Source organism: Ranitomeya imitator, chromosome 3 (genome assembly GCF_032444005.1).
Source record: "Ranitomeya imitator isolate aRanImi1 chromosome 3, aRanImi1.pri, whole genome shotgun sequence".
Classification (NCBI taxonomy): domain Eukaryota; kingdom Metazoa; phylum Chordata; class Amphibia; order Anura; family Dendrobatidae; genus Ranitomeya; species Ranitomeya imitator.
The window spans coordinates 588213710-588237885 of NC_091284.1; the positions used below are offsets into that span (position 1 = coordinate 588213710).

General features: G+C 42.0%; 1 protein-coding gene across 2 annotated transcripts in view; it reads right to left on the minus strand.

Moving 5' to 3' along the window:
* Window positions 1–24176, minus strand: part of GPC6 (glypican 6) — a 1713043-nt gene that overhangs the window by 1023449 nt on the left and 665418 nt on the right. For both annotated transcript variants that reach the window (XM_069758052.1, XM_069758051.1), the window contains exon 3: window positions 17803–18194. In XM_069758052.1, the coding sequence (XP_069614153.1) occupies window positions 17803–18194 (392 nt within the window). The remainder of the gene's footprint in view (window positions 1–17802; window positions 18195–24176) is intronic.

The following is a 24176-nucleotide window of genomic DNA, read 5'->3' on the forward strand; positions in this document are numbered from 1 at the left end:
GGCACATCTGGAAGATGCGCCTATTCTGGCACTTGGCCACTCTCTTCCCATTCCCGTGTAGTGGTGGGATATGGGGTAATGAAGGGTTAATGCCACCTTGCTATTGTAAGGTGACATTAAGCCTAATTAATAATGGAGAGGCGTCAATTATGACACCTATCCATTATTAATCCAATACTAGTAAAGGGTTAAAAAAAAACACACACACATTATTAAAAATTAATTTATTGAAAAAATCACAAAGACTGTTGTATTCATTTATTCTACTCTCAATCCACTCACTGAAGACCCTCGATCTGTAAATTAAAAAAAAATAATAAACCAACAATATCCTTACCTTCCGAGGATCTGGCACGTCCAACGATGTAGATCCTCTGCTGGTTGTCCTCATATGAACTCGAGCAAGGGAGCTTTCTAGGAAAGTTCCCACGATCTAGGAACAGCCAGCAGAGGGCGCCTCACCGCAAATGAAGCTAAATATAGATCATTGACCTATATTTAGCTTCATTCGCTGGGGTTTTGCAGAAATGAGCATCCTGCATTAGCGGAGCTCATGTCTGCAAAATATTTTAACCCCTTCAGATGGATCTACATCGTTGGACGTGCCAGATCCTCGGAAGGTATGGATATTGTTGGTTTATTATTTTTTTTTAATTTACAGATCGAGGGTCTTCAGTGAGTGGATTGAGAGTAGAATAAATTAATACAACAGCCTTTGTGATTTTTTCAATAAATTAATTTTTAATAATGTGTGGGTGTTTTTTTTTTTTAACCCTTTACTAGAATTGGATTAATAATGGATAGGTGTCATAATTGACGCCTCTCCATTATTAATTTGGCTTAATGTCACCTTACAATAGCAAGGTGGCATTAACCCTTCATTACCCCATATCCCACCGCTACACGGAAATGGGAAGAGAGTGGCCAAGTGCCAGAATAGGCGCATCTTCCAGATGTGCCTTTTCTGGGGTGGCTGGGGGCAGATGTTTTTAGCCAGGGGGGGGCAATAACCATGGACCCTCTCCAGGCTATTAATATCTGCCCTCAGTCAGTGGCTTTACTACTCTGGCGGAGAAAATTGTGCGGGAGCCCACGCCAATTTTTTCCGCCATTTAACCCCTTATTTTACTAGCTAGAACGGCCAAATTTTGCATATACACACTACTAACATTAGTAGTGTGGAATATGCAAAAAAAATGGTGATATGAGATGGTTTACTGTATGTAAACCATGTCTCATATCATGTCGGGTTTAGGAAGGAGAAAGCAAAAGCCGGTAATTGAATTACCGGCTTTCTGCTATCTCGCGCTGTACGAAGTAATAATATATATACATATATGTGTCTCACTGACATATATATATATATATATATATATATATATATATATATATATATATAGACAGTATATATGTTTTTTTTTTTTAACACATGGATCCCTTGTATAGCCGTATGTCGGTTTTGCAAGCCTGCGATAAAAACACGCAGTACGGATGACATACGGATTACATACGGAGGATGCCATGCGCAAAAAACGGTGACACACCCTGCCTATGGAGGAGATACGGACCACTATTTTCGGGACTTTTCAGCGTATTATGGCCGAAATATACGGACCGTATTTTCATACGCTGTGTGTGACGCCGGCCTTACACATGGTGCTACTGAAAAAGTCATCTTGTCCCACAAAAAATGAGCTGCCATACAGCGTCATCAGTGAAAAAATAAAGTTATAGCCCTCAGAATAAAGCAATGCAAAAATCATTATTTTTTTGATAGAAAATAGTTTTTATTGTATAAAAGCGCCAATACATAAAAAATATACAAATGAGGTATTGCTGTAATCGTACTAACTCGAATAAACCTGCTTTATCAATTTTACCACACATAGAACGTTATAAATGCCCCACCCAAAAGAATTTCATAAATTGCTGGTTTTCGTTCATTCTGCCTCCAAAAAAATCGTAATAAAAAGCGGTAGAAAAATGTCATGTGCCCCAAAATGGTACCAATAAAACGTAAACTCGTCCCGCAAAAAACAAGACCTCACATGACTCTCTGGGCCAAAATATGGAAAAATTATAGCTCTCAAAAAACGGTGTTGTAAAAATGAGAAATCACTGGTCAACTTTTAAGCCTTATAACTTCCTAAGAAAAAAAAATTGGGTCCAAAATTGTGCTGATGTAAAGTAGACATGTGGGAAATGTTAATTATCAAGTACCGTATTTTGTGTGATATATCTCTGCTATTTAAGGGCATGAAAATTCAAATTTCGAATATTGCAACATTTTTGACAAATTTCCATTTTTTTCACAAATAAAAACAAGTCATATCACATTTTTTTTTACCACTAACGTGAAGTAAAATATGTCATGAGAAAACAGTGACAGGATCATGGAAGCGTTCCAGAGTTATAACCTCATAAAGGGACAGAGGTCAGAATTGTAAAAATTGGCCCGGTCATTAAAGGGCAAACCACCCTTGGGGGTAAAGGGGTTAAGCAAACCAAAACAATTTTTATGACAAAAATAGAAAATTTTACTTGTTTGTGTATTGGTACTCCTAGACTCATAAAGGCTGTGCATTTTTGAGTGTTATATACCAAGGAAATGTACTCCAGACCATGGATATACGAAAGCAATATAATACTGATAAGGGTATGTGCACACGTTGAGTATAATTTCTGCATAATTTCTGTATCTTGTCATGAAAAACACAGCTGTGAAAACGCAATTTTTGGTGCATTTTGCTGTGCTTTTTGTGATTTTTAGCCCTGTGAATGGTGAAAAAGGCAGGGCAAACACGCACAGAGAATTAACATGCTGCATATTATTTTCTGAACCAAATCTGCAAGTCTAAAATGCTTAATGTGTGCATTTCATTTTAGGTTTCTCATTCACTTTGCTGTCATCAGGTTTTGATTCAGGTTTTGTCACAAATCTGTGCAGAAAATGCCACAAAAATGCACCCAATCTTCAACGTATGCACACAGACTAAAATTTGGAACAAGTTTTTGGAGGCTTATATGGCAATCAAGATGTAATACCCTATGTGTGAGAAATATGATAATGATACATTTTTGACCAAGTTTTTTGAAAGTTTTTTAGCAATGAAATGCACCCCAAAAGATGTAATATCCTATGGGTGACAAATATAGTAGCAATTAATTTTTTTAACATGTTTTTGAGGCTTTATACCAACAAAATGTACTCAATACCATGGAATATTCTATAGGTGAGTAATATGATATCGATTAATTTGAAACAAGTTTTTGAGGCTTATTTTGCAACTAAATGTATGCAAGAAGATGTAATACCCTATTTGTAAGCAATATGATACAGATAAATTTGAAATACGTTTTTTGAGGCTTGTATAGTAACTGAATGTACCCAAGAAGATGTAATACCCTTTAAGTGAGCAATGTGACACTGATAAATTTGAAACAAGGTTTTTCAGGCTTTTATAGCAATGTAATATCCTTTAGATGAGCAACATACTACCGATACATTTTTAACAAGTTTTTTGAGGGTTATATACCACTGAGACAGACTCCCAACCATGGAATAGTCTATGGGTGAGGAAAATAATTTTAACAAGTCTTTGAGGCTTATATAGCAGTGAAATATACCAAAAAAGATGTACTACCCTATGGGTGAGAGATTTAATACTGTTAAATTTTCAACAAGTTTTTTGAGGCTTTTATAGCAATGAAATGTAACCAAGAAGATGTAATACCCTATGGGTGAGCAATGTGATACTGATACATTTTGAACTTCTTTTTGGAGATTTATATAGCAACAAAATGTACTCCAGACTGTGGAATAGTCTATAGGTGAGCATTTTAATGCTAATAAATTTTTTAAAACGTTTTTGGAGGCTTACATAGCAAGTAAATATACTCAAGAAGATGTAATACCCTATGGGTGAGCATTGTGAAACAGATAAATGGGGAACAAGTTTATAGAGGCTGTAGAAGTCTGTACTCACTCAGCTGCCTTGGGTGGGCACAGGAAGCAGTATTGCTGCAATGTCCAGGCATGTTTCTTTAACGTTCATTAACGGCTCCAGACGGCAAAAGAAAAACACAGCCTTTTCTGGCACAAAGTGAAAACATAAAGTAAAAAGTCCATATAACAAACTCAGTGGGTCCGCCCGCTCAGGGTAGTGTCCAGTTCTCTAGGCCTTAGCACAGACCAACACAATGAAGATCCACACATCTCCAGCTCCAGACACTGAAAGAGACACTCGGCCTCCATCTTATCTATCAAACCACGCCCCTAGGGTTGGGATATGTGAGCAGTCATTCCCACCCATCTCTTATGACTGCTCATAAAATCCAGCCCTGGAACGGCACAAATAACTCTCAGCACTATATGTGCTGGAGCATGTTTCCGAGCTTACATCACTGTAGCTAATAGCCGCCATGACACATATCTCCCCTCAGGGACTTATCCGGCAGCTATCTTACATACCCTCCCCCTCTGCCAAAAGCTGGAGGCTTGGCATGTTCTAACAAACAGTGGATCCTCGACAGAGCGTCAGCATTGCCATGCATTTTCCCTGGCCTATGCTCCACATGGAAGTTAAAATCCTGATGTGCTATGAAATACCTGGTCAATTGGTCATTGTTCCCTTTTTTCTACCTCATCTTCTTTTGTGACGCTTGGCACTAGTCTGAACCTCCTGTCTAAGAGATGCTACCTTAGAGAGTCCACGCCCACTTGATGGCTAAACATTCCTTCTCCACTATGGAATAGTTTTTCTCACAGGATGACAATGTCTGGCTATTATAGATTATGGGGTGCTTTTCTCCATTCACCTCTTGAGATAAGACAGCACCCAGCCTGACATCCGATGGGTCCATCTGGACCACAAACTCCTTGGAGAAATAGGGTGCTACCTGCACCGGCTGCTTACCCAGGCCAGTTTCAGTTCCTGGAAGGCTGTCTCAGCTTCTGGAAACCACTTAACAATAGCTGACTTTGTCCCTTTAAGGAGGCCTGTCAGAGACATGGTAAAGTTTGGGATAAACCAGTGGTAATAGCCCACAATACCCAGGAACACTGTGACCTGCTTCTTTGAGAGGGGTTGTGGCCAGCCCTGGATTGCCTCAACTTTAATTATCTGGGGCTTTATTTTTCCCCTGCCTACAACATAGCACAAGTATCTTTCTTCCTCCATTCCCAAGGTGCATTTCTTCAGGTTTATGGAAAACCCTGCCTTCTGTAGAGCATCAAATATTGCCTGGACCTTGGTCAGATAGCTTCCCCAATCCTGGTTGAAGATAACAATATCATCCAGGTAGGCCGCTGCGTACCTCTTGTAGGGAGGTAGTATCTTGTCCATGGCTCTCTAGAACATAGCTGGAGCACCTTGTAACCCAAACGGCATCCTCATGTAATGGAAGCATCCATCTGGTATAGAGAACACAGTCTTCTTTTTGGTGCCTTGGGACATGGGGATTTACCAATACCCTTTTGTGAGGTCAAGGGTAGTAATGTACCAAGCTGGACCTAGCATCTCAATTAATTCATCAACGCGGGGCATCAGGTAGGTATCGGTCTTAGAAACCTTGTTCAGCTTCCAATAGTCATTGCAGAATCGCCATTCCCATCTGGTTTCGGCACTAGGACTAGTGGACTGGACCAGCCACTCTTGGATTCCTCGATGACTCCCAGGCTCAGCAGCCACTTCACCTCCCTTGAGATCACCTCTCAGCATGCTTCGGAAAACCTGAATGGCTTCAAGTTGTCACGGATATGAGGCTCCGTCAGGACGTCATGCTTTATAACCTACGTACAACCTGGACGTTCCGAGAACAGGTCACTGTTACGCTGTAGCAACTCTTGGCACTGCTGCTTCTGTCAAAGAGACAAAGAGTCTGCAACCTTAACATCCTCCGTACCGACATTGGACTTGGCAAGCAGAAAAGCGGCTTCCTCGGGTTTTCTGTCCTGCCACGGTTTGATCAGGTTCACGTGGTACACCTGATAGGGCTTCCACTCCCCCCAGTTGGTGGACTTTGTAGTTGACCTTACCAACTTTCTCCACTACCTCATAGGGATCCTGCCACGTGGCCAGGAATTTGGTCTCCACTGTGGGCACCAGAGCAAGTACTTGATCCCCTTGGTTGAACTGTCTTACCCTTGCTGACCAATTTTACACCCTGGACTAGGCTTCCTGAGCCTTGAAGAGGTACTCCCTCACAATGGGCATCACATTGGCAATCCTCTCTGGGTGACATGCTCTACCATGCTTCTGTAGGTTGGTTTCAGCCTCCCAGGATAACTTCGCCACATCCAGGAGATCTCAATGGTGTCATCCATTGAGCAGTTCAAATGAGGAGAAGCCAGTGGAAGCTTGGGGAACTTCCAGGAATGAGAACAACAGGTAAGGAAGCAGACAATCCCAGTCTCGGCTGTCCTTCTCCACTGAGGTTTAGAGCTGGGAAATTTGCACAACTCCATCATGACCTTAGACATGAAGGGGGTCCATTGGTCTGTCAGTATCTCCTTTGGCAGCCTCATTCAGGAGAAGATATGTACCAGCTCCTTAGAGATACATTTGGCAGAGGCATTTCTTAAGGGTACCACCTCTATGTACCAGATAGCATAATCCAGGACCACCAATATGCACTAAAGTCCTCTTGCAGACTTTACCAGGGGTCCCTCCAGGTCCATTGCTATTCGCTTGAATAGCACATCGATAATGGGCACCAGAGTACCAGAGGACTGTGGAAGTGGGCCACTGGGGAGGGCAGCTGGCACGTGGGTCAGGAACGACGATAGTTCAAGATTTCTCTGTAAGACCCCGGCCAGTAGAATCTCTTCAGAATGGACTCCTTGGTTTCATTTGCCCCCAGGTGACCATCGAACACATGGGAATGAGCCATATCTAACACCCTGCGTCTATAGGGCTCTGGCACCAGTAACTTCTCTATCACCTCACCTCTTGGCTTCGTTATTCTATAAAGTAGATCCTCAATTACAGCAAAATGAAGTAACCGACTGTCATCCCCCGGCTCATGAGGCACACCATTTAATACAGTAACATTTTAAAATGCCCCTTTAAGACCTAGGTCCCTGAGTTGGGCGGTTCCAAAGTTTTCCCTGGACACCTCTAACTCAGGGACGTTGGACTCAGTGGATGCTGCCTCATCCTCATCGCCAACAAGCACACAAAATGGAAACCTATCATCCGCAGCCTGCAATGAGGTTTCTTTGGGAGCAACCTGGCTGTTGTCCGGACAACCAGACGTCCTCCCATTTCCCCAAAATCCAAAAATAACAACGTCCCCCCCAAATATAACAGGGTGCAATAGGTTCTTGACCACCTTGACTTCATGGGAGTCGGTGCCACAGTTTGTGTTTATAACCATTTGGGCCACTATTCATACAGAGGATGCCCACCCTCTTTCCAGGAATCAGCTGATGAGGAATGGTAGCCCCCTCTAGGGTTACCAAACTCTCTGAGTCCAGCAGACAAGTCACTTGCGCCCTGCTTACTGTTACGGGACATGCTTATGGCCCCTCTCCTGTTTGAGGGACAGCACTGCAGGCAGGGTATGCAAAATTTGAGAAGCGCCATCCAATGCTGCAGTCCATTGGCTCGGTGGTCATCGGACAACAGGTGGCTATGTGGCCAGGGGTATGACACCTCCAACAATCTACACTATGGGAAGGGACCTTGGACATTAACTCTGGTGCTCTTGGCCACCCCCCTGGTGTGGCTCTAATTCCCCTCTTTTGGATGACAGCCCTGCTTTGGGAACCCAGTATGGGGATACTACAACCGCTTGCTTCCCCACAGAACTCTCGACTGCCTGGTACCTCTCCACCAGGCTCACTAGGTCATCAGCATTATGGGGATCTCACTGGGCAACCCAGGATTGCACAAGCCTCAGTACAGAGTGGATTAACCTGTCCATAATGACCCTTTCCATCATCTGTGCTGGGGATTCAGGTTGCAACCATTTTTGGACCGGGTGTAGGAGGTGAAACATTTGAGACCAGGGAGGTTTGTCACTGCAATAGGCCCAGTGGTGCACTCGCTGCCCCTGACAGTCAGAGTCATTCCTAAGCATACCAACTTGGCATACTCTTTTGCATCCTGCAAGGCCAGGTCAGAATAGGCCTTCTGCAGTTCTCCTGTTAAATATGGCACTAGGACCTCCACCTGCTTCTCCTTATGCAATTTCTCCCATCCCGCCAACCTCTCGAAAACCATCAGGAAGGCCTCAATGTCATCCCCTGGGGTCATCTTTTCCAATGCTCTTCTTACCGTCTTTTTGGCATACGAGTCATCACCTGGAGATGGGGAGGAGACCGCCGACCTCCCACGAACCGCCTCTGCAAGGAGTTCCATCAGCCACGTTAGTGCCTCCTGTAGCTGCTGGTGTTGTAGCTGCTGTGCCAACAGCTTTTTCGTTTCTTGCTGTGCCAATTGCTGCTGTTAACTGGCAAGCTGTTGCTGTTGTTGCAACTGTACCAAATGATTTGCAAGCTCCTCCATGCTGTCAGATTTCCCTCTCGCAGCCGCTTTAACCCAGGACATGCGGTATCAGCAGTCACACTGCCTCTTGGGATTCATGCCCATGCTTCTAGCAACAATTGTAGAGATCTGTACTCACTTGGCTGTGGTTGAGGTAGGCACAGTAAGTGGTATTGTGGAAATGTCCAAGCAAGTTTAATAAAAGTGCATAAGCTCCTCTGGATAGAAAAACAAACAAACAGTCTTTTCTGGCACAAAGTGAAAACAAACAGGAAAAAAAATAGTCTATATGGTATTACAGGTCCGCCCGCACAGGTCAGTGCCTTTAGCAACACACTGAAGGTGAACATAAACTGCAAGTAAATAGTCCATATCGCCCTGTGGGTCCGCCCACTCAGGTCAGTGTCTTTGACAGCACTCACTGGAGGTCTCCATAACTCCAGCCACAGACACTGAATTAAAGACTAGGCCTTCATTTTACCTGCCAACCCCCCCCCCCCCGATGTTGGGATAGGTGAGTGGTCTTTCCCACCCATTTCTTATGACCTTTCGCAAAATCCAACCCAAGAATGGCCAAATAACTCTCTCAGCACTATAAGTGCTGGAGCATGCTTCCAAGCTCACATCACCGCAGCTAACAGCCATGATGACACATATCTCTCCTCAAGGACTCATCCGGTGGCCATTTTACAAATCTTTTAAAAGCTTATTTACAGTTAACAGATCACCAAAATGTTTACAGATCATGTAACACTAGGCCTGAGAAATGGAGGCCTACAACATTTTTAAAAGCTTTATTGCAGTTTGACAGATCAGAAAAATGTTCACAGGCCACCTAACTATGTATATTTGACAAATGTAGGCCTACAAAATGTTTACAAGCTTTTTAGCAGGTTTACAGATCACAGAAATGTTCATAGGCCACGTAACACTGTATGTCTGAGAAATGGAGACCAATTATTTTTTCAAAGCTTTTTAACAGTTTTAGAGATCACAGAAATTTACTGTGATCGGAAGTATAAAGTTTACCTCTGGTCACAGGTGTCAGTAGATGGGACTGCAGCTCCCATTATCCGCCCCCTGCTGCTGCTAATAGCAGTGAGAGCAGGAACGGTGGATGGGAGAATTCATCAGTCGCTCCTGCGCTGTAAATAAATAATTAAAATAAAAGGGAGTGGGTTCCCCTGACCTTTTGATAAGCAGCCAGGCAAAACTCACAGCTGGGGGCTGCAACCCTTTGCTGTCAGCTTCAGCAAGGCTGGTTATCAAGAATACAGGGGTCCCCACACCGTATTTTTAAATAATTTAAATAAATAATTTAAAAAATGTTTTTTGACAACCAGCCCTGCTAAAGACAGCTGGGGGACGGTATTCTCAGGCTGGTAAGGGGCCATGGATATCCCCCAGCCTAAAAATTTCAGCCTGCAGCTGCCCAGAAAAGGCTTATCAATTAGATGCACCAATTCTGGCGTATTTCCCTTCTCTTCCAACTTGCCTGGTGGCAAGTGGGGTTCATATTTGTGGGGTTGATGTCCCCTTTGTATTGTCCGGTGACATCAAGTCCATGGCTTAGCAATGGAGAGGCATCTATTAGACACCTATCCAATACTAAACCTATAGTTGTTAATAAAGACACAGCCAGAATAAAGTCCTCTATTAGAAATAAGACTAAACACAGTTTTCCATTTTTATTTAAAAATAACAAACACAATTATTTTCACCTAATGCCTATTCCAACGAAGCCCTCGTTCTCCTGCAATAAAACTAAAATAAAAAACCAACAATGTCCCTCACCTTTTGGTCGTTGGGTCCCACGCCATAATCCATGTCTGGGGGATTAATAGTTTTCAACCTGGAAGGTGCCAAGATGCGATCATCCAGGCTGATAACCACTGGTGACTGAACTGCTGCAAGCGCAGCGTCAATGACCGGATGTAACCTTGATGACGTCACCGCCGATCACTGATGCTGTGCTTGCAGCAGCTCATTCACCATTGGTTCTCAGCCTGGACGGTCACTTCTTGCCAGACGTGTCCACCAGCTTAAGCCAGTACATGTACGGGCCCATCTGAAGTTTGCTAGAGAGCATTTGGATTTTCCAGAAGAGTATTGGGAGAATGTCATATGGTCTTATGAAACTAAAGTAGAACTGTTTGGTAGAAACATAACTTGTCATGTTTGGAGGAGACAGAATGCCGAGTTGCATCCAAAGAACACCATACCTACTGTGAAGCACAGGGGTGGCAACATCATGCTTTGGTGCTGTTTCTCTGCAAAAGGACCAGTATGACTGATCCATGTACATGAAAGAATGAATGGAGCTATGTATTTTGAGATATTGAGTGCAAACCTCCTTCGATCAGCAAGGGCATTTAAGATGAATCGTGGATGGGTCTTTCAGCATGATAATGATCCCAAGCACACCACTAGGGCAATGAAGGCGTGGCTTTGTAAGAAGCATATGACAGTCCTTGAGTGGCCTAGCCAGTCTCCAGATCTCAACCCATAGAAAACCTTAGGAGGGATTTGAAATTCCTTGTTGCCCAGTGACAGGCCCAAAACATCACTGCTCTAGAAGAGATCGGCATGGAGGAATGTGCCAACATAACACCATCAATGTGTGCCAACCTGTGAAGACTTACTGAAAACGTTTGACCACTGTCATTGCCAACAAAGGATATATAACAAAATATTGAGATGAACTTTTGATAATGACCAAATACTTATTTTCCACCATAATTTGCAAAATAAATCTTGCCAAATCAGACAAGGTGATTTCCTGGATTTGTTTTCTCATTTTGACTCTCATAGTTGTGTTCTACCTATGATATCAAGTACAGGCCTCTCTCATCTTTTAAAGTGGGAGAACTTGCACAATTGGTGGCTGATTAAATACATTTTCTCCCACTGTATCAAGGACATGGAAGCAAAGGGAAGAGTCTCAATTACACAAGAAAATGTACATGCTGCAGAAAAATGTCTGCAGGTTCAATGGACTGTTGAGTCAAATTTTTCAGCAGTAGGTCAACTGACCCAAAATTTAAGCCAATATTATGAAGTACTATCTTCAATGTAAGGAAGGACAAGGGTCTTGGAAGTGATGATATGGCTCCCAGATAGTCATGTTCGCAACATCACTTAGTATGTTTGAGATTATATGAAAGGAAAAAAGGATTTGCACAAGCAACACCCACATAAATTCTGTGCTTAGTTCTCTAAGATATTTGAGACATTTCTGCCTAGTTTATTCAAAAACTGTGTGTAAAGCCGGGTACCTATGATCTGGAAATAGCAGCGCTTTGGATGCAGCACATATTCGCTGTCTCTAAAGCACTGCCTTATATTGAATTCAGGTAAATTTACATGTGTTCACTGAACCACGCAGATTTACTGCATCCAAAACATTCTATTGATGTAATTTCTCTTGTGGAGGCTAGTCTCCACAAGGGAAATTGACATGCTGTGATCTGGAAAGACCCGCCGCATGTCAGTGTCCACGGGTGATCCGCAGGCATCTGTTGACGCATAGTGGGCATGGGATTTCTTGAAATTCCATCCACTATATTGTCACAGCTGGCCGCTATGGGTTTGATGATGCAAAAATACACAACATCAAACCCGCAGCAGTTCCTGATTGTGGGCATGTACCCTTACCGGCCGTAGAAAAATTGTTATTTTGATGCTGTTTTGAAAGCATATGGGTGGTCACTCCAAATATATAGCTGATTTAGATATCTCTTTTGTTCACTATGTATTTTGCTAAATGATAAAAATGAACTAATAATATTTTTTATCTTTTTCAGCATTCATATTTTGCAGTATTTTTTCCACACCTTCAAAAACCTTTGCACAATACTGCATGTTTCTGAAGAAAAAAAAACAGGATAACGGTCATAAGCTTGGTTTTTTCCTTAAGGTCCATTTACACTGCAAGGTATTTGTGAATGATCTTGCAGTCAAAAATAAGCTGCCAATCATCTGAAGAATCAACAAAATGTGAAAAGATCTTTTATGCAGCACAAAAGATCATCATTCTTGGCATTTCATAATCCTGTGTAAACAGGATTCATACTGTCGAAAACAATGTGCTCTGAACTGTGAACTACCTGTATAAATAGGTAATTAAGTTACTCTGATCTGTAAATATTTTTTCTTTGGCGGACATTTAATACCAAAAAATTGGGTTATATAAATTCACCTGTAGGTTTCAATTTTTGGAGTTGACAACATTCAAGCAAAAATCCTCAATTATGGCTAACAAGCAGCATCCTGTGAAAAAGGGATTAAAAAGTAACATTACAGGTTTAGATACCTTTGTAAGCGGATTCTTATCTTTTCAACTTTTTGGTGACCTTTTGATTTTCCTTGCATCTACATGGCACTAATAGTATTATCTAAGAACTATTTATCTATATGTTCCTATTGGATGAATCATGTACATTTAGCTCATTTTAAATATTATTGTCATGATCCAGTTCTGAGTTTGTGTTCAGCTGTCTTGTCTCTGGACTGGTCATGTGGGAGTTAATCCCCTCTGCCTCACTTTGAAGCTGGCTGAGCTATTTAAGTCCGATGCAGCCTGTGGGCCAGTGTCAGCTATAGTTCATGCTGCACGGCTTGAGCAGCTGACCTGTTCACTTGTACTATGGTTCATTTTTGCCTCTGACTGCCTGTACCCGTTTATGACTTGTTCTGACCTCTGGATTGTATCCTGACTTCGTATTATGTCTCACGTTTTGGTTACCACGTTCCCGGTAGGCTCTGACTTCTTGTTTGTCCCCGACCATTCCTCTGACTCCCCCTGTGTACTATGCTGATCTCTCTGTGTATGACCTTGGCTTCTGACTTCTCTTTCATTACCTGTGGCACCTGTGCTGCTGTTCAGTATTGCTGCACTGTGTGTACAACCTCTTTTCCTTAACCAGCACCCCCTGGTGGAGGTTGCACTATACTACACTGCAGCAGCGCATTACAATTATGTCAAAAGGATAGTCAAGATATTTCATTCAACTGAACGATAACTTGAGAAGTATAAAGATGTTCAGCATTTTATTCTCAAGTTCTAAAAAATGTAAATAAAATGTTGTGAAATAAAACACTAAAGTAATTTAATGCTTCATATATATATATATTTTTTTTTTTTTACTGTATTTACCTACATACAGTATATATATATATATATATATATATATATATACATGTAAATATATGAAAATGATGCTTAAATTATTTATTGAGTGTGTTAATTCAAATCAATATATCAGAGTATATATATATACAGTGGGGCAAAAAAGTATTTAGTCAGTCAGCAATAGTGCAATTTCCACCACTTAAAAAGATGAGAGGCGTCTGTAATTTACATCATAGGTAGACCTCAACTATGGGAGACAAACTGAGAAAAAAAAATCCAGAAAATCACATTGTCTGTTTTTTTATCATTTTTTTTGCATATTATGGTGGAAAATAAGTATTTGGTCAGAAACAAACAATCAAGATTTCTGGCTCTCACAGACCTGTAACTTCTTCTTTAAGAGTCTCCTCTTTCCTCCACTCATTACCTGTAGTAATAGCACCTGTTTAAACTTGTTATTAGTATAAAAAGACACCTGTGCACACCCTCAAACAGTCTGACTCCAAACTCCACTATGGTGAAGACCAAAGAGCTGTCAAAGGACACCAGAAACAAAATTGTAGCCCTGCACCAGGCTGGGAAGACTGAATCTGCAATAGCCAACCAGCTTGGAGTGAAGAAATCAACAGTGGGAGCAATAATTAGAAAATGGAAGACATACAAGACCACTGATAATCTCCCTCGATCTGGGGCTCCACGCAAAATCCCACCCCGTGGGGTCAGAATGATCACAAGAACGGTGAGCAAAAATCCCAGAACCACGCGGGGGGACCTAGTGAATGAACTGCAGAGAGCTGGGACCAATGTAACAAGGCCTATCATAAGTAACACACTACGCCACCATGGACTCAGATCCTGCAGTGCCAGACGTGTCCCACTGCTTAAGCCAGTACATGTCCGGGCCCGTCTGAAGCTTGCTAGAGAGCATTTTGATGATCCAGAGGAGTTTTGGGAGAATGTCCTATGGTCTGATGAAACCAAACTGGAACTGTTTGGTAGAAACACAACTTGTCGTGTTTGGAGGAAAAAGAATACTGAGTTGCATCCATCAAACACCATACCTACTGTAAAGCATGGTGGTGGAAACATCATGCTTTGGGGCTGTTTCTCTGCAAAGGGGCCAGGACGACTGATCCGGGTACATGAAAGAATGAATGGGGCCATGTATCGTGAGATTTTGAGTGCAAACCTCCTTCCATCAGCAAGGGCATTGAAGATGAAACGTGGCTGGGTCTTTCAACATGACAATGATCCAAAGCACACCGCCAGGGCAACGAAGGAGTGGCTTCGTAAGAAGCATTTCAAGGTCCTGGAGTGGCCTAGCCAGTCTCCAGATCTCAACCCTATAGAAAACCTTTGGAGGGAGTTGAAAGTCCGTGTTGCCAAGCGAAAAGCCAAAAACATCACTGCTCTAGAGGAGATCTGCATGGAGGAATGGGCCAACATACCAACAACAGTGTGTGACAACCTTGTGAAGACTTACAGAAAACGTTTGACCTCTGTCATTGCCAACAAAGGATATATTACAAAGTATTAAGATGAAATTTTGTTTCTGACCAAATACTTATTTTCCCCCATAATATGCAAATAAAATGTTAAAAAAACAGACAATGTGATTTTCTGGATTTTTTTTTCTCAGTTTGTCTCCCATAGTTGAGGTCTACCTATGATGTAAATTACAGACGCCTCTCATCTTTTTAAGTGGTGGAACTTGCACTATTGCTGACTGACTAAATACTTTTTTTCCCCACTGTATATATATATATATATATATATATATATATATATATACACTTTGTACACTGTTTATACACAAAAACACATTGCTCACTAAATATGAAGAGAAAAAATAGAAAGAAAAAGAGAATTAATATGTAATCATTATAATTTTATTTACTGTTATATTTTTTCTCAGATTTATTTCTCTAATGTTTTCACTAGATAACTCATAAACAGATTTATTTCAAGTATTATTTTGAGTTATTTTTTTCATATAGTTTTTGAATTCATATAGTTGAAAAAATATATAATAAGTAAATAATAATAAAGTAAATATTGCCTTTTTCATTCTTCTAACTTTATCTTTCCTCCTAAAGTATGGAAAAAATAATTTCTTAATCTTAATCTATTCAAATAAGTTTCAAAAGCAAGTACAATCTAGCTGTGTAGGTTCTGTTTCCATAGCAAATATTCCAGATCAATTTTTTTAGAGCACAGTCAATGCTTTTAGATATCTTTGGCTTATTAGGCCTCTTTCACACATCAGTTTTTTGCCATCAGTCACAATCCGTCTTTTTTAGAAAAAAACAGATTCAGCAAATGTTGCTGCTTGATCTGTTTTTTTCTCATAGACTTGTATTAGCGACGGATTGTGACGGATGGCCTTCCATTTCATTCGTCGTTTGACGGATCTGTCATAAGGTCTTTGTCCATCGGCTGGAGACAACGGACAAAGTAAAGTTTTCTGCGTACATCGAAAAGTCAGACAGCGATGGATCCTGTGCCGTCCGTCATTGGCTATAATGGAAGCCTATAGGCGCAGGATCCGCCGCTGTCCGTCAAAAGACGGAATCCAACGACGGATTCTGTTTTTTGAAACTGAGCATGACAGGAAGATTTTCTATTCCTTAAATTTAACCTATTTTTCCATTTAGGGAATCTCTCTCTCCCTCTCCAGAATTCTGTTCCCTTATATTCCTCCGGCAGCTGCTTCGACAGATCCATAAAAAAACGGATCCTATAGGAGTGGAATGCAGTGAATATTCATTCCCTTTAGTAGTGGGCACACGTGATAGCCCAGCAGCTGCAGGAAGCAGATGGATATGGGAAGCCGCCCACTATTAAAGAGCAATGAATATTCACTGCTTTCCATGCACATAGTCCCAGTGTGGGGAGCAGTGAGTATTCCAGCAGCTGTACTTGGCTTGCAAGCAGCACATAACATCACTGCTACTGTATGTGCTGCTTACAAGCATAAATCAGCTGCTGGCTTTTGAACATGAAGATGCGATGGAGCCTAGGAAGGTAAGTATAATGGTTCATGGATTATTCATGTTTTTCTGATAGGGCCCTGCCTGCCAGCCTGGGGAGGGGCCAACCATACCAGGATAAGGATGGGGCCACGCATACCAGGAAGGAGATGAGGGACTTGCAGACCAGGATAAGGATGCCTACCAGGATAGGGATGAGAGGGTTGTGCCCACCAGGCTATGAATAAAGAGAACATGCCTACCAGGCTAGGGATGAGGGAACCATGTATACCAGGATAGGAATGAGGAGGCTATGCATACCAGGATAGGGTTGAAGAAGCCATAGGGATGAGTGGGCCATGCACACTAGGATGGGGATGGAGCTATACATACCAGGAGAGGGATAAGGGGGTCATGCATACCAGGATAGGGATGATGGGGCCATACATACCAGGATGGGGCCATGCATACCAGGATAGTGATGAGTAGGCTATGCATACCAGGATACTGATGAGGAGGCCATGCATACCAGGATAGGGATGAGGAGGCCATGTATACCAGGATAGAGGTAAGTGGGCCATGCATACCAGGATGGGGATAAGGGGACCATACATACTAGGATGGGATGAGCGGGCCATGCATACCATGATTGGGATGAGTGGGCCATGCATACCAGGATGGGGATAGCGGGACCATGCATACCAGGATGTGGATTGGGTCCATGTATACCAGGATGTTGATGAGGGGAGCATATATACCAAGATAAGGGATATTAGTATAGAACTGACCACAATTTTTGCTTCAATTTTTTTTTCTATTTTCATCTGATTTATTTCAACAAACCACATCAAAGTTAAAGGTACTGGAAAACAGAGCCTATAAAAGGCAAATGGTGCAAACACTTTAATAAAACTCAACTGAAAAATGATATTTAGCCACCCCAAACATGCATTAAAGTGAAAAAAGAATTATAATTCCCCTTTAAAGGTGGAATCAGAGATGCTAACTAGCTAACGTAAAGAGTATTTACATCAGAGATCAGTTCTGTCACTTTTTCTTTTTTATGTAATATTCTTTTTCAACTCACTTATGTTTGCATAAAAAAAATGCATCAAAACAGAATATTTTGTTTCTTCCATATACTGTATATTATAAGATATATGACAAGCGAAATGCAAAAATGTCTAAAAAGAATAAATATATTTGTTTTTACCTTGGAGACTTTGTTGGCCACTTCCCGTCCTAAAGTTAACCCCTGAACAAATGTTCGAGCTGCCACAAAAGCTTTAGTAACTTGAGCTTTCAGCTTTCTAGGTACTTCACCAAATGGCTTTAGTTGATCAATGTATTTGCTGACACATTCAAGATAGTCTTCTGAAAAATGATATTGCGGATTTATCAGCTGAAACATACGTTCCAGCAGACGAGCCCAGAAATCATTCAGCATTTCTTCCAGGTTGACATTTCCGCCAGTGTAGTAGAGTTTTAGTTCAGTAAATAAGTCTTGGAATATTTCTGAGTTCTGTGTGTAAAGCAATCCATACGTCCTTACAAATATTTCATGAAGAGATTTTTCTGCATTCTCCATTAGGGATTTGAAAAATTCTAAAGAAACCAACAATAAATATTAATTAACATTAATATTATAGAATAAAAAAAGATAATAATGCTTAGGAAAAAGTACTATTAAAAATTAAACTGTGACATATAAATATCAAAATAAACATTTTTTAAATTTAAACAAAATATAAGTTTGAGGTCATCTAATTTAAGAAAATTGCTAATCTTGTAATAAATAATAGTTCTTGTAATAGTTATTATATCAACAGTACCAACAATAAACTCCAAATGAATGCCATTGTAGTTTCTAAAAATGTATTTCGTATTAGTGTCGTATGAATAGATAGATACAATTATTTTCTCACCAAAATTATTTATATAGTGAGGGATCCATTAGCTAAGTCCATGTGAACTGCGTCTAAGTCATTAGTTAAAGCGATTGTACGGTCTAACATGAAAAATCTGCAGTCACTACTGGTGACACTTTTAATTTAATACTCTTCAATGGAGACTTCATAAGGTAGATTGGATGTGTAATTTATAAACAGATGGTAAGAAACATGGGCACTGTCACAGAGCATTACTTACATGTGTGTAGTCAGCACCGCAAAGACTTGTCTACTATTTGATGAGGTGTTTGACAGAGAGCATGTAGCGATGGTTGACCCGTAAACAATCAAAGAAACTTTATTGTGTCATCTGGAGAATATTCAACAGGACATTCACACAAACTTTAATGAATGTAATATGGCAACAACAAAATTTACAGATCCGGGAGCATCCACTGGTCCTCTAAGTAAAATAACTCACAGTAAGACCACTTTAACACATTCAGTATTTGGTCAGTATTTTACATAAGTATTTGTAAACCAAAATCAGGAGCTGGTGAAAAATACCGATGTGGTGAGTCATGACGTGTATCTATTATAATTTTCCTCTGATTGATCCTCTCCTGGTTTTGGTTTAAAAATACTGATGTAAAATACTGACCAAATACTGAGCCTGTGAACATGGCTTAATACTTGGAACAACTCCCCAAATCTTGCAGGAAAGCCAAGGCAAGTGTCAAGTTTTAAAAGGCAGATGATCCACCGTCTCTATTTGTCCATGCAGTGGTACTAGGATATAGCCACAGCAGCAGATCCTAGCCCTTTAGAAAGTCAACACACAATAACCATAATCATGTTTATGACTTTTTTATCTTCCTCCTTAGTAGAGATGGGCGGACACCTGGATGTTTGGGTCCAGTGGGTTCTACCAATCAGTTACAAAAAGTTCGGGTTCGGGTACCAGAACAGTATCGGGAACCAAACCCAAACCTGGACCTCATTCACTTGACTGGGGGGCTCGTACATCCAGTGTTTGCCATGTGCATGACACTGAGGCAAACACTGCTTCTGATCGGCAGTAAAATCATCACATCATCACGGCCAGTCAGACAGTCGTGGTTCTCACACAGTTGTGATCTTTATACCTCCAGTCACTGGCGTCAACTGATGGGACTATTGCTCCTATCAGCCAACACGTGCTCTGCTAATAACAGTGAGAGCAGGAGTGGCTGATGGGAGTATTCAATAGCCAGCGCCTGAGCTGTAAATAAATAATAAAAAAAATAACAGTTTAAATTACCTAACGTCCATTCCACCGAAAACTGTTTATACCATAGACATGGATTACAACATTGGACAGAATGATGGATAAGTGAGGGATATTGTTGTTTTTTATTTCTTTTTTATTACAGGAGATGAGTGGAATTGAGTCTGCAAATTGAGATTCTGGTTTGGCTATTATCCTAAGTCATGTGACAATCTTGTTAAAGGGTCAACATTGACTTGTAGGATTGCTACCTTCCAATAGGTGGCACTAGAGTTCTAGCTCTCTTCCTGTCTGAAGAGACAATTTGCATAATTAGCATATTACCCAGAAGAGCATTGCGGCTTTAAGTCTCCTCATCTTGGCATGCTTAGCATGTGGACCTCCGCAAGGAGAAATGATACTTTTTGGATAACGGTCTGACGCCTCTCACACAGCCAAACCAGATCTCCACTTCGCACTGACAAGGGGCAGTACCCCGAAACACAGTGTCTGCAAATTGAGATTCTGATTTGGCTATTATGCTAAGTCATGTGACAAAGCTCATTAAAGGGTCAACATTGACTTGTAGGATTGCTACCTTCCAATAGGTGGCACTAGCGTTCTAGCTCTCTTCCTCTCTGAAGAGACAATTTGCATAATTTCACATGCTTAAGACGCTAATTATTTATTCAGAGAGGAAGAGGACTAAAACTCTAGTGCCCCCTATAGGAAGTAGGAATCCTTAAAGTCAATGTCAACCCTTTAACAAACCTAGTTAGATAGCTTAGGATAAAAGCTAAAAACAGAATCTCACACAAAAAAGAAAAAAATGATGGTGCACTCGCCGATCCTTTTTTCAACAGTGGTTTATTGTGGCATATGCAGGGAAACAACTAGGGAGAACGTGGATTGAGGAGGACAATGGCCGTTTCGCGCGGCTGCGCTTCAACGGGTCCTGATAGTGAAAGGAAGTGGGCAGGCACCCTTAAACTGCCATAATCCAAGGGACCGCCCATCTCCTGACATCATCAATACAAAAACCCACCTGCCAACATGTGATAAAACACCCAATAAAATAGAAACAAATTAAAAACAATTGACAATAATCAAACTTAGAGCAATAACAATGAACACACATAGTTAATGAAAAGAATTCACAACAGGTAAAAAATGCAAAGGAAATTATTCATAAAAAAACTGCCATATCAATTTTTTCGCTTAAACCCAAAGGACCCATTGCCTTTGTACGGAGAATCCATTTTCTTTCTCTCCTAAGAAGCAACCTGTGAAGATCCCCACCCCGTCGAGGTAATTTAAAGGGACTCTGTCACCCCCTCCAGCCGTTAGAAACTAAAAGAGCCACCTTGTGCAGCAGTAATGCTGCATTCTGACGCTGCCTGTCTGACCTCAGATGCAGAACAAAACAGCGCAGGCGCCGGATTTGATTTGAAAACAGCACGGAGAGGGCGGCGCCCGGGCCGAAGAAGCCTTGAGTGACGGAAATGTGGCGTGTGCAGCAGGGGGGTTAAGACCTGCCTCCTTGACTGAAGACAGGTATTTTTGCGAAATTATAAAACGCTTTATTTCTGCTTTGACTGCACCAATAACTAAAAGAGCCACCTTGTCAGAAAGCAGCATTACTGCTGCACAAGGTGGCTCTTAGTTTCTAACGACTGGAGGGGGTGACAGAGTCCCTTTAACCTGTTCTATTCCCGCAAAAAGCAGGACGTTAGTGTTGCCTGCATGAGCTTTCCTAACGTGCTCAATGAGCCGTGGAGCTCCTTTTCCTGTCCGGATTGAATTAAAATGCTCCCTTACTCTCACGAAAAGCGGGCGAATGGTTTTACCAATGTAGAAAAAACCTCATGGGCAAAAAATGGCGTAAACTACGTGTGTGGTTCTACATGAGATAAATTGTCGTACCTGATGGAAAATCGCACCAAGATGTAACCTGTTACCTGTTGTGTGGAAGGAACAAAAATTGCAGTGGCCACATTTATAATTACCTTTGGGGCTGCTGTATCCAACCAATTCTCTTGTAGTGCTGTGAGGCCTCATCTGCTCAGACCTGTTGGACCTGTATGAGGAGATGGTGGTGGAGGGTAGAATGCCTCTGTCATTGAGGGAAGGAATGGTCACAATCCTGTACAATTGGAAAAAAGAGAAGTGCGACCTGCAGAATTGACGTCAAATCACTCTGCTCAATTTGGACTACAAGATCCTGGCCAAGATGATGGTGACATGACGGAAGACAGTCATCGGATGGATCATCCACACAGACCAGACCTGCAGAATCCCTGGACGTTGCATTGCAGACAGCTTTGCTTTTGTGTGGGACACGGTCGAGTACATCAAGGTCCACTGTGCACCCGAGACCATGGTCCCCTTGCATCAAGAAAAGGCCTTTGACCGGGTCTCCCATGAGTTCATTGGCAGAGCACTGCATCAGGTTGGTTTGGGTAGTATGTTTTGATCGTGTGTCCATTTCATGTATTTTGATATCCATAACTCGGTGTTAGTGAACGGCAGGAAGACTGACCCCTTTCCTGTTCTCTCTGTTGTCAGACAAGGCTGCCCTCTATCACCTCTTCTTTTTATTTGTCATAGAACTCACAGATGCTCTCCGGCAGAATGGAGAGATCAGAGGGATCACCGCACCAGGTACAGGATGATACGAGTTCAAGTGCTTGCTCTACATGGATGACGTCACCAATTTCTGTTCTGACCGTGGCTCTGTTGTCACCCTCGTCCAGATGTGTGAGATGTTCAGTCAAGCTTCAGGGGCCAAAGTCAACTGCGGGAAGTCAGAAACCATGTTGTTCAGGGATTGGCAATTGGCCTCCTCCGCCACCTTCCGCTTCAAAATTTAGTCAGATGTCATCAAAGTTCTTGCAGTCTGGTTCGGGAGGAAGGAGCAGCCCTCAAGTCTTGGCAAGAATACTTGGCTAAGGTTAATCAACATTTCAGCCTCTGGAACCTCAGATGACTCACTTGTGAGGGTAAGGTGCTTGCAGCAGTACATGGCCCAGGCCTGACCCCCCATATCACCGTGTGCAGGGCAATTACCAGGACAGTGTTTCACTTTGTCTGGGGATCCAAGATGCACAGAGTATGGCATGTCATCATGTACAAAAAGCCTCACAAAGGGTGGGAAGGGCATTCAAGACATCCCCACCCTCCTGCTATCCTCCTTCGTGTGAGATTGTGTTCGCCTGACTCAACAAGTCAAGAGAGGCTATGTGGGCAGGTTCATGCCTCACTTCTTCCTGCTTCCTCTTTGGAGACGACTCAGCCTGGATAAGTGGGACAGCTCCTTCCCCTGCAACTGGACAACACCTTTGTTCTACGGTGACGTTGTTCTGTTTGTGCGGGAACACCAACTGGAGGGACTCAAGCCCAACTCGTGGAAGCCAAAGCTATCCAGCTATCCACAAGCTGATCAGAGCTAAGGATGATGTTGAGAACATCCCAGGACTTCACCAAGACATGCTGGATACCATGTGGACAAATGTGTCATCTGATAGGCTGACCAACGGGCACAAGGAATTGTCATGGATGACGATTCAGGGTGGGCTGCCTGTCCAGTCATTTATGCGTGCCCGGAACCTCTGTAAGACCCGGTACTGCCCAAGGTAGGCCTTCATGGGCTTTTGCACACTTTTTGGGACTGCCAGTTTGCAGAGCGCCTGTTGACTGCCCTTGAGGATGACTAGAGGAACTCTGTCCCCAGAGCAAGCTTATCGCACCTTTCTATGCTTTACAGACTCTTCCCTGGGGTTCATACCATTGGAGCCATTCAAGAGGCTTGGCGCCTAATGAGCTGCTTTAAGAATGCTATTTCGGTCACCAGGAACTGGCTCATCTTGAGGAGCAAGAGGAAGTCCATCTAGAACTGTCACAGGCTGATCCACAGCCTGCTCAGAGACTATTCCATTGTCGACCGTCCGGAGGACGAGGACTAAACCCATTTTCCTCACCCTGTCCTCTTATGTGTCTTGTCTTTCAATAAAGCTTTAGGCCTGTGATTGCCCCCTCCCTATCCCCACGATCAACTCCCCTTCCTTTATTATGGTACTGTTTGACATGCTTTTTCTTTCAGCTTGAGTTTTTTTGAGTAGCATAGGACTTTGATGTATAGCTAGTGATTTGTATTCTTATGCTATGTACAAATCATGTAGAATTATGTGTGTACTGGGCTAAGGCACAGTGCACGGTTTGTTAGCTTATTTTTGGAATGCATGATAGTAAAGAATTTGTTCAATGAAAAAAAATCACAAAGGAAGAAACCCTGCGTTTGGAGACATCGATGGCTTCCAGACTCCAGGCAGTCTTTGCCTTCAAAGGATTTTCTACAAAGTATTAAAAATGAGCATTTTATTTATGATAAAATGCATTTATCCAATTACTTTTGACCCCTGAAATGAGGAGCCTGTGTAGAAAAATGGTTGCAAT